Below are 17,862 nucleotides of genomic sequence, written 5' to 3'. Positions count from 1 at the left end.
CATTTCAGTTTTAAAGCACAATAAGCTCCGGAGAAGAGAAATGGTATTTCAGTTCATCTGTATGTTCAAAACATGGAGTGGATTGACAATAAAAGTATCTATCTATCTATCTATCTATCTATCTATCTATCTATCTATCTATCTATCTATCTATCTATCTATCTATCTATCTATCTATCTATCTAAGTTTGCCTGTAAAGTTGCAGAATAACTGATAAAAACAAATGCAGTGCTTTTAATTTTATTAACTCTTTCACAACCAAGCAAACCACCAGGCTCAACTTTTACTTTTACTCGCAGACGTGCTGAGTTCTAGATTTCGCGCCACGTATCCAACCTATCGCCCGTTTACATGGTGAGTGTCTCATGTCAAGCAAATCATTAAAAAACATAAATGAATCAATATAAATAGTAAAAATAACAGTTTTGACCAGCTGCCTTGATTTTGAACATCCATCATTGGTACTTTGACAAAATGAAGGATGTGAAACCAGGAGAAGTGAGCACGACCTCAGATGCTCTGGGACACTAAGGGCCACGAATCAGTTGGACTGATGGGGAATTATGAACCTCTTAAGCTCAATATACCCTGAAAAAATAAAGGGCAGGACTAATGCATTTTGACATTGGACACACTGTTGGAAAATCGTATGGACAAGTCAAACCTATTTCATATATTATAATAGCACGTGCACAATGATGGAATTCCATAACGTGCATATGAAAATATTTAACTTGGAGGGGGGGTTGTGGGTGGGGTGGCTCTGCAAGAACAGGATGACACCTACAGGTCATTTTACCAGAGGTGCGTGTGCACGTTCTGTTATTGTGGTGCACAAATGTGCGCAGTTAATGAGTGTATCTACACATTTTAAACCTCACACACTTTGGCGCATCTCGCCATTTCGTGTAGGGGAAAAAGGTCAGTGTATATTTGGGCCAAGGACTGCCATGGTGTCATAACATCTGACCGCAGGATAAAAGGTCTGTGCAATTTATTAGACGGCACACGGGGGTATATTGTTCGATTTATCACACTCTAAGAGACACCAGCGGTCGCTTATTGGCTTCGTGCGTGGCTGTGGTGGACATGGACGTTAAAAACAAATGATCTAGCGGACTGAAGGCAGCCGGGCCACAGCGAGGCTGCACTGACATTTTCCCCACATGCAAAATCATGCAAAAGGTAAATAGTGAAGCGGAGGGATACAAACACTGTAGCAGAACATGGCCGTCACCTCCGTCATGTCCTCTCTTAGAGACCCGCCCACTTGGGTCGTATTGCACTCTGATTGGACGAGACGTTCATACCTCAGCTTCTGATTGGAGGTTGGACTCGTCAATCAGGAGCTCATGTCAATGACGTTTGTTCGCACACTGGCTACGCCGTATCGCCTGGGTGGACAGTATAGTTACTTCAACATTTAAAGGAATAAAATGCCGTGGATTTATGTAAATACAGACATGGATTCGGTGTAATTAATTAATAGTTCTTAATTAAGACGGGTTGCTTCCCGAGTCGGTGGTCGGACGCCTATTTTCGAGTTTTATCAGCAATATTTCAGGGTAAGTGGAGTGATACATTTCCTTCCTGCGTCTTTTCTCCTCGCTCAGCAGCGAGCCTGATTGCTCTAATATTTAAATACAGCAAAGTAATAAGTTACACTATATTTCCGTAGAATACCTAGAAGCAGCGTGTACATTTGATCGCACAATGCCATTACTGTGTTGTAATGCGTGTATGCTCCAGCTCGCATCGACGAGTTATATGGAGAGTGTAAGGAAGGTAATGGCTGTCGGTCGCCTCGTAAGTTGAACATTGTGAAATGGCCTGTAAAGAATAGTTGGTGCACGGATCTCTACAGCAACGCTGCTAGTGGCCTCTTAAGAGGGATCTTGTGGGGATCCAAGCCGACACACAGGGTTTTAAAGACAGGCTTGTCTCTCCAGCTGTCATATTAGATCGTGTACCTGTGTGCCGTCAGTGGGCCTCCTGTGTCTCCAGACTCCATCTGTCAGGGTGGTGGGATGCAGCTTCGACTTCCACTTTGTTATTAAAAAATACCCCATTTTGGTCCAAATTCGACCTACTATCCTGTTATAATTGTTATAAATGTGCTGATTGCAGACTATAAAAGAGACCTTTGGACCTAGATTCTCTCGGCTGTGTTTTTCCTCTCCAAGAGCCGCAGGAAAAACGTTGGTTGTGTTCACGTTTGGAGATTTTAGAGTTGGTAGTTCAAGTCCGCTCGGGCTCATTCAGATTAGGTGCTTTGCTTAAGCATGAAGCTGTACTGCATGTGTGCAGTGAGAGGCCCGTGGGATGGAAATCCGTGTCCATGACATTCCCAGGAATCTCAGGGACGATGCCAGAACCATTGAGCCAGATGTGGACCAGTTTGACGGACTGGTTCAGCACTGGGAGCTGTGGGCAGTGATGTTATGGGCAACACACCGTCATGCAGCTCGATAGGAAGAGCCTCATTTGTGCAATGCATAGGTCCAGGATGTTATTTGGTTTTTAACAAAATATGTAACCAAATTCCATAATTTCACATTTTTGAACGTAGCTCGTCCTCGTCTGAACTTTTCCTGGAACAGACAGTTTATTTCCTGCCCCGTTTGCTTTCACCAACAGATATACTTTGGTGGCTATATTAGTTGCTATTTTTTGTTTGTTTGCACATTTGGGGTTGTTTGTTTATTTTTCCTAACTTAAAAAGAAGAAAATAGAGAATTGAGATGGGAATATTTTCATTTTTCTTTGAGTTGCTTCATAATTCTGTGCACCAACAAACACGGTGATTCTTGTACAAAAATCCTCATTTTCACTTTATCCAAGTGTCATTAACTAACAATACTTATCCCCAATTCTTGCTTAATTAAAGGGGCACACATTGTGTATATGTACACTTTTATATTGAATATAGATGCTGCCAATGGTGCCTGTATCCAAGTCTCCAACAACATCTTTAAAAGCAGACTTTAGCATTCATCACACCTTTATGATCCTTCGTTTCTGGAGTTTTTGGAGTTTAAACTTCTGTTCTTCCGGTCAAACAAAGATGATTGACTTAAAGCCATTGAGGAAATCTTAGGTCACTTTCTCTTCCTTTAGAGCGTTTCCTGTCTCCACACCAGGCTTATTGTGCCCCTTTCTGTTCATTTCATCTAGAAATAAAAGCTTTTAACAAGACGTTAGCATGCGAGAGGTTCTATTTTAAGTGTTTCCTAACCCAAAACGCTTTAAGCCCTAAATTATTCACCATCAAAAGTTAAACGTGCCGATCTAATCGCCGTCAAATGTTGACGACGACGAACTGCAGCTCCGCTAATGACCAGTTGAAAATGTAGCAAGATATAAGTGATAATAACCAACAGAAAAACTGGCTTTCCAGCTGAAAAGCCTGTGATTAGAAGCTGCATTAAACCTTATTCTCTGTCTGACAGTGAGGCTGTAATTTTAGATTTTACTGGTCACCACCAGCCGCCTCCTGGTGTTTCCACTCGTCCTGATACTGCGGGTGACCGTTTGTCCTTTTGTCCACCGCTTTAACATCGTCCTCCCCCGACATCTTTGACCAGCCTCTGTCCTCGTTGGCACGTTCCTGCTCATCTGTTGGGACATATTTGCTATTCTGTGCGTCAGTCCATAAACCCCAGGCTGGACGGGTCGTCCACGGACTGGAACTATCCCACAGCCCGCTCCTCTGGTTGTAATTACACTGTCGTTACAGTACACCCTTTTCCATCCGTTTTTACTCCCGACTCCATGTTCATTTTTATCGGGAGGTGTTAAAGTTAATGCACACCCAGATGTGACTGCTAATTATTGCTGCCCTTTTTTAGGGAGCAGAGATTAGTCCAATCAGACATGTGTAACCCACAGTCGGGGCATCGCGAGCACGTGCGCGAGGCTCCGGCCATTTGTCGGAAGCCTTGGCCAAATTCACTGCAAGTGCATCTGATAAAGGTCACAGTCATTAATTTCACTGCTCCAAACCGGACAGATCGCTACCCTCAGCCTGATTGGACTGTCCTTTGTCAGGAGAATATTCCAGGGTTGCCTGCCTATCATGTTAATAATTTGAAGGTGTGTGGGTCGTCTATCATTAAAGTGATTGTCCTTCAGATAATAGAGCAAACCTTGTCCAGCCTGCTCCTTTACTTTCCATCATTGCACCCTTCTATTATTATCCACGCAGACATTTGGGTGTCTGACATCAGCTTCTCAACTCTGGCCTCGTCACGGTGGCTTTTTTTAATTGTTTTGGTCACCATGGAAGCCTAGTTTGGTTGTTGGATGGTGTAGTTTTAGCCAAAAGTTGGCCTCATTATCTTTGGCGTCCAATCAGTCCTTCAGCCAGCTCCTAATTGAGCCATCAGCGCCTTAAGGGGGAAGAGGAGGGATGAACGTGTCAATTCCAGTAATGAGGAAGCAGCCATGCAGAGGGCAGTCAGGGAGCGGGAGGCCAGACCGAAGCCCCAGTCCGGTCTGTCCCCATCCACTCATGGATAGGACCGGAGCTTGCTGCTGCTAAAGTTTGTGGAATTGGAGCATTTAAATACATTTCCTCTGTAGCAGCAGGATCCTGGGGGGGGGGGGTGTAATTGTCTTGTCAGCGTCTTGCATTTAAATGAACGATAATGTTGTAAAACACTGCTGTGAGTACAGGTAATGTTTGAGTTCCCCACCAAGAATCCACATTAACCACAGACGTCCTCATTCTTTAGAGGGCAGCATCACTTCACATCTCACTTCAAGCACATTTTGGACGTATCGGTGTCCTAGATGCCCTTTAGATTGTTTTATTAATCAAATTATTCTCAATACAGATTTTAGGCCATAAAGTGAAACCAAGTGCTGCAGTTTGGAGCTGATTAACTAGTCAAGACTTTTCCAATGGTTTGTTGGTCTTTTAGCGTTGAGGAGCCATAAATACTCGCTGACCTGAACATCTAAAGGTGTCGCCATGTTTAAAAAGTTGGAAACTCGAGAGATTGTTTTGGACTCTCACTTTTGTGTCTTTCTTTCTCTCCCTGCAGGATAATATTGACATTATCGTCATCACAGCGGCTCAGTGGAGGTTTGTCAAGTAATGAACCGAGGACGTTAATCCGTGACAACGTGCAGCATCCGCTCCCCCCTCCATGACACAACAGCCGGATCTGGACAGAGAAATGTGTGCGTGCATCTATCCCCGAGTGTATGACAGTCTTTGAGTGCTTTTGGGCTAAAGGAGTAGTTGGCTAAGCTTCCTCTCTCGGCCTCTGAGACGCACTTCTCTACTCGACCGACTGCAACGTTTGTGCTCATAACTGCAAGGCATCATGGGTAGGAAAAAGATTCAGATCCAGCGGATCACCGATGAAAGGAACAAGCAGGTGAGCGGTGTCGTCGTTTGTCATCTGTAACACCACTTACAGCTTGTTTGGTTTTTTTAAAATCAGTATTCATTTTAAAATATGGATTAAAACTACAATCTTAATGTTAGAGATAGAAATGCCATTATTTTAAGGTGGTCTGGAAATCGATTTGGTTTTTGAATGACAGTTAATGAATCCTTTATTCTTTAATAAGCAAAATAAAAAGCCTTGATTTTCTGCTTTGTTCAGATCCTGTTATAAATATCCCAATCAAATCCACGCGTGAGATCTGAGAGCTGCCTTCAAGGACCCGCGTTTGAGCTCAATTTGTAGTTTCCTCTCTGCAGGGGGCCGCCACCACATTTTACAGCTGCGATGCCAAATTTCCAACTCAGCTGCATAGCTGGCATATTAGTCCTTCCATACCATAACTTCTGGACAATCTATACATTATTCATGGCTGATTATGGCTGCAGAAAGTGTAAAGAGTTTTAGATTCCATGCCTGGCACCCATTTAATACAAAAGGTGGTTCGCCCACAGTTCATTTCTCAGCCCAAACAGGTTCTTTTTATTTACCCTCTGTGCTAATGACTCTTCCAAAACTTCCAACTTTGTTGTTTTGCCTCAGGTGACTTTCACCAAGAGAAAATTTGGCTTGATGAAGAAAGCCTACGAGCTGAGCGTGCTGTGCGACTGTGAGATTGCTCTGATCATCTTCAACCATGCGAACAAGCTGTTCCAGTACGCCAGCACCGACATGGACAAGGTCCTGCTCAAGTACACGGAATACAACGAGCCCCACGAGAGCCGGACCAATGCAGACATTATCGAGGTGAGGCGAAATACGGAACAGCAACAGTTGTTTTTCCTAAATGTATTACATATCATAGATAGTTGCTGTTGTTTTTTATTGTTTTCAGCACACCGACATGCACTGTTGGGGCCAATCTGTTGCTGTTATTTGTCATTTAAAGACTTTTATTGCTGTTAAGGGCACAAGGATTTAACAAGGAAACTCTGAACATCTGCATCCAACCTGCCCTTTGTCTCCATGTTGCATAGACTTTGAGGAAGAAAGGCTTCAACGGTTGTGATAGTCCAGAGCCAGATGGTGAAGACTCCATTGACCAAAGCCCCCTCAATGATGACAAGTACCGTAAAACTACAGAAGACCTGGATGTCCTGTTCAAACGCTATGGAGTAAGTCATCTAACAGGCAGCTGAAAGGCCTCTTTGCATTTATCTGGAGGATCAGCTGGATTGTAATTACAGTTCATTAGCTTATTTACTTTCATCTTTACTTCCCTCTAACAATTATTCAAGCCCGCTCTTGGAGAGAAGCTGTTTTGACAAAACTATTATAAGAAATATCTTTTCACACAATAAATTCTTATAGGTTAAATAGACATTTTCACATCCTTTCGGATGTTGTAGGCAGGCCAGTTATAAACAGGGACCTAATGAGGCAGAACGTCTTCTACAGTCCATGGTGGTGCTGGCTGCCATCGTCCAGCCCTGCAGCTGCCCTTACAAATGTTACCCATGACACATGCAGTCACACATCACAGAGGCCAGTTTCTCAACTGCACGCTGGTAACACACCCGGTGGCCCCTGACTCGCTTTATCCTGCACAACAGATTTAACACGATTTTTAAAAAAATGTCCAGCATAAATCATCAGAGCAGAGGTCAGAGCGCTCAGCACGATCATTCGTCTGTGGTGAATATCCTGTCCATGAATTTAAAAAATAGCCGCAGAAACTGGGCTGAAATGTCAGAATGTTTCTACTCATCCAGTTTTAACGTCTAGATTGAATCTGAACAGCACATTAATGTCTGGAGTCATCAGGTGCTGTCAGTGTCTCTGTTCTTTAGCATTAAAGCTAACACCAAAATGTGTGTAGATGCAGTCAGAACAGACCCGGTGGTGAGACGATGAGTAACTGTGTTACCGTGGAGACTAAGATTTTGTTCCATTTGGCAGCAGTCAACCGCTGCACCGCAGACCTTCTCCATGCCAGTCACAGTCCAGGCGTCCAATCAAAGCCCGCTGCAGTTCAGTAATCCCGGCAACGCACTGGTAACTACCTCTGATGTGGCATCCCCGTCACTCACGGATGCCCACCTCCTGTCGCCACAGCAACCTGCTCTTCAGCGAAATACAGTGTCTCCTGGGTTGCCACAGCGACCAGCAAGTGCAGGTGAACAAATGATTCAATCCCGAATGTGGGGCCTTAGCTAACCAATGTGGGGGGGGGTGAACCTTTGGTTCGTGGGTTTCCTCTTTGTGAAGTCCTGATAAAACCAATAGAATAGATGTAGCTTGATATATTTTGTACCCTTAGGTGATGATTTAAAATGTGTTTCTGTAGTGTAGAATAGTAGGAGAGCAGATGATTGCTCCAATATGCCGTCTGAAGGTTTTGTCATAATTTGTTTCTCTTGTTTTGTTTTTAAAAAAAACATTTTTATCTTTTTTCTTTTCAAATAGGTGCACTTCTTGGAGGTGACCTGAATAATTCAAATGGAGGCTGCCCGAGTCCAGTTCGTAAGTGGGACCTGATTTGTTTTCCCAAATGTCTCGGTGCCTTTATTCATTTATCCCAAATCCATCCATCCACATCCCAGGATGCTAAGTGCTTCCACACCCTGCAACTACATGTCCCAGCATGCAGGGTTTTGCATGTGTGCCTTGATTATTTTATAATACACCATGCATTTCCTCCAGTACATTTATGTGTCATTTCCCACAACTTGTTACCAATATGAGTTAAATAGCTCCTCAGATAAAACTGTTGGTCAGACTCATACAGGAGCAGAACACATTCTGCCAGAGAACTCTGTGAAAATACAGTTTTACAAACTAAAGTGGAACCGGAGGATCTTAAAGATCAGCATGGAGTGTAAATGCTCGTTATTCCTTGTGCGGTTCAGTGTGGAGAGCAAAGAAATTTCCTCAGAAATCGACTCTCTGCTGTCAGTTTTAACGTATCAGGAGGCAAGATGAACATTCCCATACATGTGTTCCGCTTCAGTCATTGTTCATCTCTGTTTTATAGAACTTCTACTGCATTTTGTGCTTGGATTTATTACTGACAGGAAAGAAGGTGATTTAGAGGAACCCTGTTCATCCTGTTCACCTAAAATGAAAGACAGAACATTGTGAACAGTGGAAAAGTCTGAATCAAAAGACAATTTTACAGTCAAAAATGGTGGTTATTTCGGTGGGGGAGTACTTTCAGTTTCTCATCCAAATTCAAATATTTTAAAATAGATGCTAACAATCGGCTGGCACGCTGTTCCACAATCCTGTTTCCTGTTCCCTCATTTCTGCCGGACAGATTCATTCTTATTATGTTTTAGATTAAATGCTCCGCGCTTGTCCAAATACTTTTGAACCTGACTTTTTCTGGCTTCGGAGACACAAACAAACCGACCCACAGTATTTCTTCAACGTGCAGTGATGAATCAATAGGGGGAAAAAAGGTTTTCAGAACAGAATATTCACTTGTTGGATTTCTCCTGGTTCTTCTTTCATTCTGCAGCTAATGGATACACCAGTGCCAGGGCCTCACCGGGACTCCTCACAGTTTCAAACGGCAACAGTCTGGGGAAAGTTGTTCTGGCCAAGTCTCCACCCCCACCTCCAAGCCCCCAGATGGTCAACAGCCGCAAGCCAGACCTCCGAGTCATCACCTCCCAGGGTGGAAAGAGCCTCATGCAGATGGTGAGCCACATCAAGCTGAACTTGTGATCTCACAAGATCACACAAAAATCCGTATTGCATTTATTTTTGCTCAAACTGTTTAACAAATTACAAATTGCCGTTCACTAAAAAGGAACAAAACCTAGCTTTTAGACAGGAAAATTCCAGAATTTGATTGAGGATAAACACTGGAGGCTATTTGCCATCATTTTGTGATGTTTGGCTACGATGCTGCCGAACATCTCAGTGTTTACCCTCAACAAGTTTGAAGTCCCGAGCGGATCAACCAGCCTCGCTGGCATATCGCTGAAATGTTTGTTTGAGTCTTTTATTAGCACCTCCACCCACGTTAGCTTGGAGCTGTGTACATTAAACTGTCATTAAATGACTAAAAAATCCTTTTCAGGCAGAATCGAAAGGTCACAGTTTAATTTGTGGGTGCAAAAATGTTTTTTGGATTTGTAATCAACCCGGTGGATGATGTCTGAAAAAGTGACCTGTCTGTATCGCGCTACTCTTATTGTTGCATCTTTTTCCAATTCTGTTTGTATTTAATAGTTTAAAAAGACTATTTCAATGAGAGAAAAGATCATGGGTCTCTGATATGAACCAATATAAAAGTATTAAAACTGAGCCTAAAACATCTGATTTATGCTCCACTTTGCTTCTGAATTTTAGGGCTTTCTATCAGTATTAACATCTTTTCTATCATTTCTATTGAATATTCAGGTTTAGTGTGTCAGATTTGTAACCTTCTGTCACCACTCTTTGCAGACAGAGGATGAGCTGGAATTGGTAAACGAGGTGATTGTTTTTATTTGTTAAGGATGGTCACTCGCATGGGTCGACGACTGCTCACCTTATATTGACATGTTGACATTCCTCTACACCTGTTTTTCATTGTTTTGGTCTATCCCCACTGACATTTTTTGGGATCCAACCTTTGGTTTCCACCTGACTGCATGTGGTCCAGCATTCTTTGTGGTGTTTCAGGACTGTGGCCTTCCCAGTGTTGAGAGTGGGGATGAACTCCTGACAGAAGCAGAGCTGCTGCGACCCCCCCACCCATTAGTTTAGAACCAGGACCATGTAATTCATCCCAGATTCCACTTAGAGCATGGGTGTGTTTTTCTCGTGCTGTGGCGCATGCCCACTCTTCACTGACTCTACCTTGGACGCTGCATTGTCACCTTCCACCAAAAGTATCAATAGTCAACGATAGTCACGTTACATTAAAGGCTTTTGAGACCAGTTTTCATCGACGAGGACATGAGAGAAGTCGTCAACAACGTTAGAATTTTTTTTATTTTAAATATTTTGAGGAAAGAAGAGGATGAACTGTGATTGAGACGCCCAGACGTCCTCTGACTTTACACAGCTAGGGAGGAAGCTTGCTGCCGCCGCTGATTTTCTGCCCTCCTTTTCTAATTCCACTCTGAGATGATGGGCAAGAATCTAATTTTCTAAAGGGTAGTGATTCATTTTCATCGCTCTCACCCTGCCGCCCCTCCTCACACAGTCACAAAAGCAGTTAATTGAATCTGCCCCCCCTCTCTAGCACGCTCTCTCTTCATTAGAGTCATAAGTCATAACTCTGCCTGAGTGCTTCCTCTTACAATAATCCAGATTCACAGGTTTTGCAATGCAGAAGATTCATTTCAAAACCAGAATTATAGCATTTGTGGCTTTTTGTATGCAGACTGTGGATGTTTTCGCCCTCTATTACAAAGGACCTGAGTTTGCTGCTGTATGCGTGATGACTCAGCAGAATGGGCCTGTAGCGTAGCGCTATTCTCACGACGCAGGTACACCATCATAAAAGCTGCTGCTTCACCTGAGAACAAGCAGCGGTAGCTCTGTCACCTGAATGACGCGTATGTAGGCCGCGAGGGGAGAGGAAACACTGACGTGTGATCAGCTGCTGCAGACAGTATTGTGACGTCCGCTGGAGAAACAAAGGAAATGGAAGATAAAAGACTAAACTGTTACTTTAACGTAGTCGTTGGACTGAGACTCAGCAGGTGAAAGCGACTGTTGAATTAAAATGGCCGTTTAAGTTACCCAGACGTACCGTAAAAGTACATCCATGAGCTTTTTCAGTCAACTTAATACTACAAACTGTAAGTTTACAATATGTGACATGAAATGACGCCAGGTTGCCATAAGATCATGCTCACGCCACGTGTTTGACGAGCGAACCTGCGCAGTGGCGCCAGGATTCGTGAGCTTCGCCTTTAATGTAAAAACTTCTTCATGGCCCTTAGAAGACAAGGAACCTTTTTGTTGCTGCATGCAGGGTCCTCCTGGTGGTAAATCCTTTTGATTTACTCGGCTCATCTCTACGACAACCATACGCATTCCTCATTCCATACACCTGAAATTAGCGTGACGACGGGTCCAAGTTAACCGATGGTTTCTGCTTACCCTGGCACTAATATGTCTGCGGGCTCTTTGACAGAACGCCCAGCGGCTGGCGGCGGGCGCTCAGGTGGCTCAGACCCTCACCACCCCAGTCGTCTCCGTAGCCACGCCGAGCCTCCTGGCCCAGGGGCTGCCCTTCTCAGCCATGCCCACGGCGTACAACACAGGTGAAGCTCTCTGCCACACAGACAGCCGGCTAAAGACATGTTGAGTAACCAAGATCCTTTGTCCCCTCAGAGTATCAGCTGACCAGCGCAGATATTACGGCTTTACACGCTCTGGCGTCGCCTGGAGGCTTGTTGCCCGCCAGTGTGTCCACGTGGCAGCAGCAGACTGTTTCCCAGCAACAGCAGCAACAGCAGCAACAGCAACTAAATCTCGCATCGCTGAGCAACTTGGTGTAAGTTTGGCTTGATTTTCCTCATTTCCTTTCTCATTTCCCCTCTTACTTGATCGGCGTCCGTTGTTGTTGTTGTTGTTGATGATGATGATGATGATGATGGCTCTTTGTATATTTCTGAGAAATGATGTCTGAGTTCTGATGATCCTGTTTGGTGGTACCACTTCTACTGAAGAGCCCTCGCTCTCCCAGGCAGCTTGCATAATCTCCATATCATGACCTGAAATGCAAGCGGTTACATTCTTCTTTAGCGGAAAGGTCTCATTTCACCATCTCTTCATAACATTGCGGTAGTTTCTTTGGTATTGAGAGGGACGAAACTAGAGCCTGTGGGTAACTTTAAAGCTGCAGACCTGAGCAGCTCATACATGTGGACACACGCAGTAGACAGCTGCACAGCAAGGCCGGCACCTTTTGGACCAGCGGGAAGATCAGGTGGAGTCTCAGTAGCTGCGTTTTCATGCACGTCTACAGTCTATTTGACTGCACGTCTCGCTCGATTGCCGTGAATAATTGATGCAAACACAAATCAGTTTGCAGTAGCCGGATCGTGGGTGGAGTCGAGCTTTGGTTTACCTCATTCTCTTTTTACCCACAAAGATACAGAAAAAGACCCCTCCCATGTTCTGTACACACATGAACCACCTTGGTCACATATTCTTCTGAGCTAATGCTGGGTCTGCCTCCACCCGGCAGAGCTTTGACCTTCCTGTTGTCATGGTAACTGTAAACACGAGGTTGAACGGAGAGATGTTCCAGAAGACGTTGACTTGAGAAATAAAGATTCTGCCAGCGGTGAAATTCACTTGATTTTGTTCTAATTTGCATGTGGATACGGGTGCTCCTATAAATAGATCCTCCAAAGAAACGATTTCACAGGTCTAAACTAATCAGATTCGGGGTGTTTATTTTTATATAATAGCTACTGCCAGATGTTTTATGCCTTCCTCTCCCAGATGGACGCTTTATCTCAGTAACCGAGTGGAGAGAAGGCTGAAACCGAGAGACAGCTGCAGGTTTCAGGTGTGGTTTTGAGCACCAGATCCATGAAGTGTGTTCTCTCCTCTCGTCCGCAGCATGTGGGGTGTGGACAAACAGAGCAGCGAGCTGTCTAGCCAGGTCTCCAGTCTGGCTGCCAACCTGAGGTGAACAGCCACTACCAGTGTGTGTGTGTGTGTGTGTGTGACATGTCAGGGGGTTGTCTGGAGGGCAGGGTGCCCCGTGATGAGATGGTTAAATAGGCAGTAAAGTTAAAAACAACAACAACTGCTCTGGAGTCAGCTCTAGAAAAAGCTCTTTATTTTCTTACTGTGTGTGTGTGTTAACTCTGTCACTGTGCCACGTCATTTGAGTGTATTTTTTAATTTAACACTGGTAAAATAGGTAAACCAGAGCTTTTGCTGCCAGAAGCCAAGGTGATTTTGGTTCATTTTCAACTGTATCTTCTGATTTTCTGATCGGAAGAGCTTTAGTTTGGCTGTTAAAGAGCATCGCCGTGCAGCTTTAAACACCTCTGAACCGTGTTTAATGCAGCAGGTCAGGGCAAAGGGCATTACCGACATTATTGCTGCGACGCAATAATGTTTCATACTTTCCTCCACACATGCCTTCTAATCCACCTCTTCTCCTTTGTGTTCGGCTCCAACGTTTTGTTTTCTCCCCACAGTGTTGGATCTCCATCCAACCTGCTCTTGGGTAGAGATGAGTGGTTGGGCCGGTACTGTATCACACTTCCTGTTTCCTGAGTGTGTGTGTGTTGTGTGTGTGTATGCGTGCACGCTTCTGGCTGCCCCCCCCCCCCCCCCAGCATGTCTGAGGCTGTCTGCAGTCAAACAGGAAAGAGACAAACTTCCGGTTTCCACCATGTTCTCTAACCTGACATTATTTTCAGTTTGTTATCTGTAGCCTTCTTCATCACATCACAGCTGCCAGCCTCGCTGTCACACACACCATTTCATGCTTTCTGGGCTGCTGTGTTGATCTTCTGAAGGAAGCGTGGGCGTCACTTCTGCTTGGAAGGCTCAGGCTTGAGCGTTGCGGAAGACTCGGTGTTGCTTTTCCCTGTTGGTGCTGTGTCTTGTGATGTCGGGTTTGTCTTGATGCCAACGACCTCGCGGCCTTTCAGAGACGTCGTCGGGCAGCTGATCAAATGTGTTTCTCCTCTTGTTTTCCTTTATCTCCCATTCTCTCTCTGCCTCTCTGTTCCCTCTTCTCAGGCCTGTGACTCATATACCTCAAGGCACCACGCTTACTGTCAACACAAGCTCTGGCATCAGCATCAAGACGGAGCCCGTCTCCCCCGGCCGAGAGCGCAGCACCCCTTGCCCCCCTCCATCATCCACCGCGCCGTCCACAACCTCAGGAGGAGCCATACTGAGCGCGCCGCCCCAGTACCCAGGTTCCCTGCTGTCCCTGGAGCCTCCGACTGGCCGCTCGCCCGCCGACAGCGTAAGCAGCAACGCCAGCTCCTTCGAAGGCAGCGATCGCGACGACAGCGGCGCCGCAGGAGGCGGCGGCGGCGGCGGCGCGGGGAGCGTCGGGTCCGCTGGCCGGTCCGTGCCGCCCGACTTCAGCCCTTCGTCCGAGCTGCTCAGGGCGCCGAGCGAACAAGAGCAGGAGGGTGGAAACATCAAGCGGATGAGATTGGACACCTGGGTCACATAGAGTCGCTCCTGACGCTTCTCTGCACGCAAAGTTTAGGAGACTCAAACATTCACACGCATCCATACTCATCCCCAAAACACCTCCCCACTGTCCCGTGACACTATCTTCATGATCTGCAGCGGCCCCACTGATACGGCGCAGCTGCAGCGCCCAGATTTCACCCAACCCGGAATACAAGCACCGTTCCGGGGAGCCCAGCTGGATATTTCTGTTCCAGGCTCTCATATATAAAAGGACAGTAGACCTTTAAAGCCTTCTCTCTTGAACTGAATCGCACTTAGTCATTAGTTTCGCTAGAAACGAGGCGTTGAACCTCTGAAGTCATCCACCATTTATAGCTCACACGGTTGCTGCAGAACCTTCATGCATTTTCACCGAGCTGCGACGGCGCCCCCCCCCCCCCCCCCACGTGACGGGCGACGGCGTCGGACCTCGCGTCCGTCCCCCGGGGTCACGCGCTCTTCATTCTTCCACAACTCACCTCCAAACTGCACTTTTGTGTCCAGTGTCAATCTGGACGCGGCGCTGAGGGACTGCACCCTCGGGGGGGGGGCGGTTCCCCGTGCGGCCCCGAGCTGGCGGCCTTCAGGTGAGGCTCTGCGGCTGTGGAGTCCAGGACTTTGCTGGGGTGCCAATATCAGCCTCTTCAAAAACAGAAAGAAAGAAACAAAATGCCAAATGCCTCTTGCACGTGGTGCAGGGACACACTCTTATCACTAGCACTGTCGCAGAAATGACGACCACCAGGACCTGTTGACGCTTTCGAAGCCGAATTCCCCTCAAATGGGCGCCCACCCCCACCCCCACCCCCCCATCTGGGCTCTAGAGCTCGGGTGGGATCTTTAGCCGCAGATTCCCGCCAGCGGCTTGTTGAGCAGGAGTAGATGCCATCCAACTAAATGCATAGTCTATGTTTTTGAGCCTCTGGTGGCTTTTGGGTAGGGAAATATTTGATTCTATAAGTGCAAGTGTTCTTTATCTGTTGGTATTTAAATGCATCTGTTTTGAAGGTCTGTAAGTTGTCCAAAAGTAGGAATTCTGACTTTGTATAAACTTCACTCCTTATACAGAAGCTTTGATGTCCTCTTTAGCTCTCCTTAGCTCTCTTTAGCTCTCCGCCATGTTTGAAACAGTGAAAGGAAAAAAAACAAAAACCCTCAAAAAACATTTTCTATATTTCTAACCGCTTCAGTTGGCGATAAAGTACAATAGCTTCAACGACGTGTATGTATATATGAATATATTTGCATAGACTTTGCTAGGTATCCCTTAAAACAAGCAATGTGTTGATTCTCAGTGGATCTGTTTGCATATATGAGTGTGACTTTGATATGTTTGGAGCTCCGGTGCAGGGCTCACGCCACACTGGGTAGCGCTGGTGGACGGGACCCGTTTCACTAAACCTATTTAATGCTAGTGTTGATGGTGTGTGCACTTTCTGTCCCTCACAGAGGCCTGCTTGGTTGTGGTGTCACGTTCTCCTACCACACATTAAAAACAAGGAAAAACTATATATATAAAAAAAAAAAAAAAAACCCACAATCTCAGTAAAATCATTCACAATCACCTGTTTGATGACACTGCCATTCACTCGTAGCGTAGAGACGATATTAAAGGCATATTTTGATTAGAATAATGTCAGCTCTTTCTCACACCAAGCGGTTACACACGTTCACGTCGAAGGCAGGCGAGGAAGTTGGCGAAAAGCGCCGAGTTTTGTTGCTTGATGGTATCTTTTCTCGTCCCGACGTGCTTCTGTTGGAACCATTTCAAGTTTTAGTGCGAGCCCAACGCACTCGGGTCGGCTGGGACGCACCTTTTACATTAGCCAGCCCGTTTTCACCCCCGGAGTAGCTGGAGCTCGGAGCGAGCAGACTGTTGTAGCCATGGAAACAATCCTCCATTATGACAGTGTGGGGGAGGGGGGGCGACGCGTCTGTGTCACATGGTCATGGGCAGCGTTTCCAGCGCAGTCGTGCTGGAGAACATTAGCCTCTCACCCTATTAAAGGAATAGTTCAACACTTTGGGAAACACCTCTACTCTTTTCCAGTCAGCAGCCAAGAACCCGACCGTCCAGCCATCAGCGCCTCATTCGCACCGCAGCTCGCGTCGTTTACGCCGAACAATCAGAGCAGAAGTCAGAAGCCAAGTCGTCATCCAAATTATTTGTAGTTTTAGAAGAATTGCTGAAAAATCGGAGAGAAAAACAACCAAAAAACACGCCCCCCACACACACATTTCTGCCAAATGTGATGCAAAATAGGGCGACCTGTGGTGGTGCCACCCCTCCGGGCTGAAGAGTCGGGCAATAATGCAGAACTGGTTCTTTTCACACCCCTCCACCTGCGTCTCCTCCACTAGAACAGGATTTGCGGGCGCCGCGGGTCGACTGAACTACGACGCCACGCCGATGGGCTCGGGCGTCCGTGTATAAAAAAGGTTTTCTGTCCGATCCAGCAGTGTAGTCACATGACAATCTATATGAGAAATGGATTCCTGCACCCCTGTTACTCGTCGTGTACAATGTTTTTTAGACTCACTTTTTTTGGATTAATTTGTGCTGGTGACAGTTCCATTGTCTCTTATTATGATTGATATTATTATGGAGCCTTTATTTATTGCTATTTTGTGTAGTCAACTGTTTTTTTTTCTTTATCTTTATCATAAACATAAAGTACTGGTTTCCTTTAAAAAAAAAAAAATAACTTGCTGAAAATTGCACGATCAGTTATTGTGGTATTAGCCAATGCAATGAAGGAAAGAACCAGTTAAAATGCTGCAATTTTAATTAAGATATAGAATATATTTATAAAAGAAAAACGGGGGAAACGGCAGAAATTAGTCCATTAAATTTGACAAATGTAAAATGCATGGGATACAGGTAAGAACAAAACTTATGTTACATACATTAACAATGACATGCATCACAAATGAGTTTTAACCAACTCGGAATAATGTAGCATACAAATACTAAAGATGAAATTTATAGCTAATATATTGTGTTGAGCTAGTCTGCTTTGGGTTTGTTGTAAAGAAAATATTTCTCTTTTTGTTGTTTTTTTGAGAATGATATACAGTTTGTGTATATTTTCATATACAAAGTATGCACTGATATGTTATTGAAATTCTATACTGCTTTTACAAAAAAGTGTTTGTTGTACCAAAGTATCCAAGTCCCTTGAGACCTTACCCTTTTTGCGTATGTTTACTGTATTTTATATATTAAATAGACAAACTGAGTGAAATGGACAAGCGTCTGCTTCCTTCATTGTGTTTTTGAAGTGATGGGATGCGACCCGC

The 17,862-nt window shown here is 45.1% G+C and overlaps 1 protein-coding gene across 7 annotated transcripts; it reads left to right on the top strand.

The window, feature by feature from the left end:
* Window positions 1–1,351: 1,351 nt before the first annotated feature.
* On the top strand, window positions 1,352–17,811 carry LOC101063738 (myocyte-specific enhancer factor 2D homolog). 7 transcript variants are annotated; one of them, XM_029844513.1, is made up of 13 exons: window positions 1,352–1,566; window positions 5,047–5,385; window positions 5,998–6,201; window positions 6,432–6,569; window positions 7,357–7,570; window positions 7,861–7,917; window positions 8,915–9,096; window positions 9,850–9,879; window positions 11,534–11,663; window positions 11,734–11,896; window positions 12,973–13,041; window positions 13,563–13,613; window positions 14,113–17,811. In XM_029844513.1, the coding sequence occupies exons 2-13, from the start codon at window positions 5,332–5,334 to the stop codon at window positions 14,558–14,560; spliced, it is 1,740 nt and encodes a 579-aa protein (XP_029700373.1). In that variant the 5' UTR covers window positions 1,352–1,566; window positions 5,047–5,331; the 3' UTR covers window positions 14,561–17,811. The 7 variants fall into 7 exon arrangements, with proteins under 7 accessions (XP_029700373.1, XP_029700372.1, XP_029700374.1 ...); XM_029844512.1 differs by having other exon boundaries at window positions 1,353–1,566; window positions 7,354–7,570; XM_029844514.1 differs by lacking the exon at window positions 9,850–9,879 and having other exon boundaries at window positions 1,353–1,566.
* Window positions 17,812–17,862: the final 51 nt, after the last annotated feature.

The sequence above is a fragment of the Takifugu rubripes genome, chromosome 12 (genome assembly GCF_901000725.2).
Source record: "Takifugu rubripes chromosome 12, fTakRub1.2, whole genome shotgun sequence".
Taxonomy (NCBI): domain Eukaryota; kingdom Metazoa; phylum Chordata; class Actinopteri; order Tetraodontiformes; family Tetraodontidae; genus Takifugu; species Takifugu rubripes.
This window is presented reverse-complemented; position numbering and strand designations above follow the sequence as displayed.

Excerpts from the sequence above, each read along its gene's own strand:
- LOC101063738 (XM_029844512.1), top strand. The coding sequence starts at position 5,332 with ATGGGTAGGAAAAAGATTCAGATCCAGCGGATCACCGATGAAAGGAAC. Across the intron at positions 5,386-5,997 it reads CCGATGAAAGGAACAAGCAG|GTGACTTTCACCAAGAGAAA; the intron begins GTGAGCGGTGTC and ends GTTTTGCCTCAG. Across the intron at positions 7,918-8,914 it reads AGGCTGCCCGAGTCCAGTTC|CTAATGGATACACCAGTGCC; the intron begins GTAAGTGGGACC and ends TTCATTCTGCAG.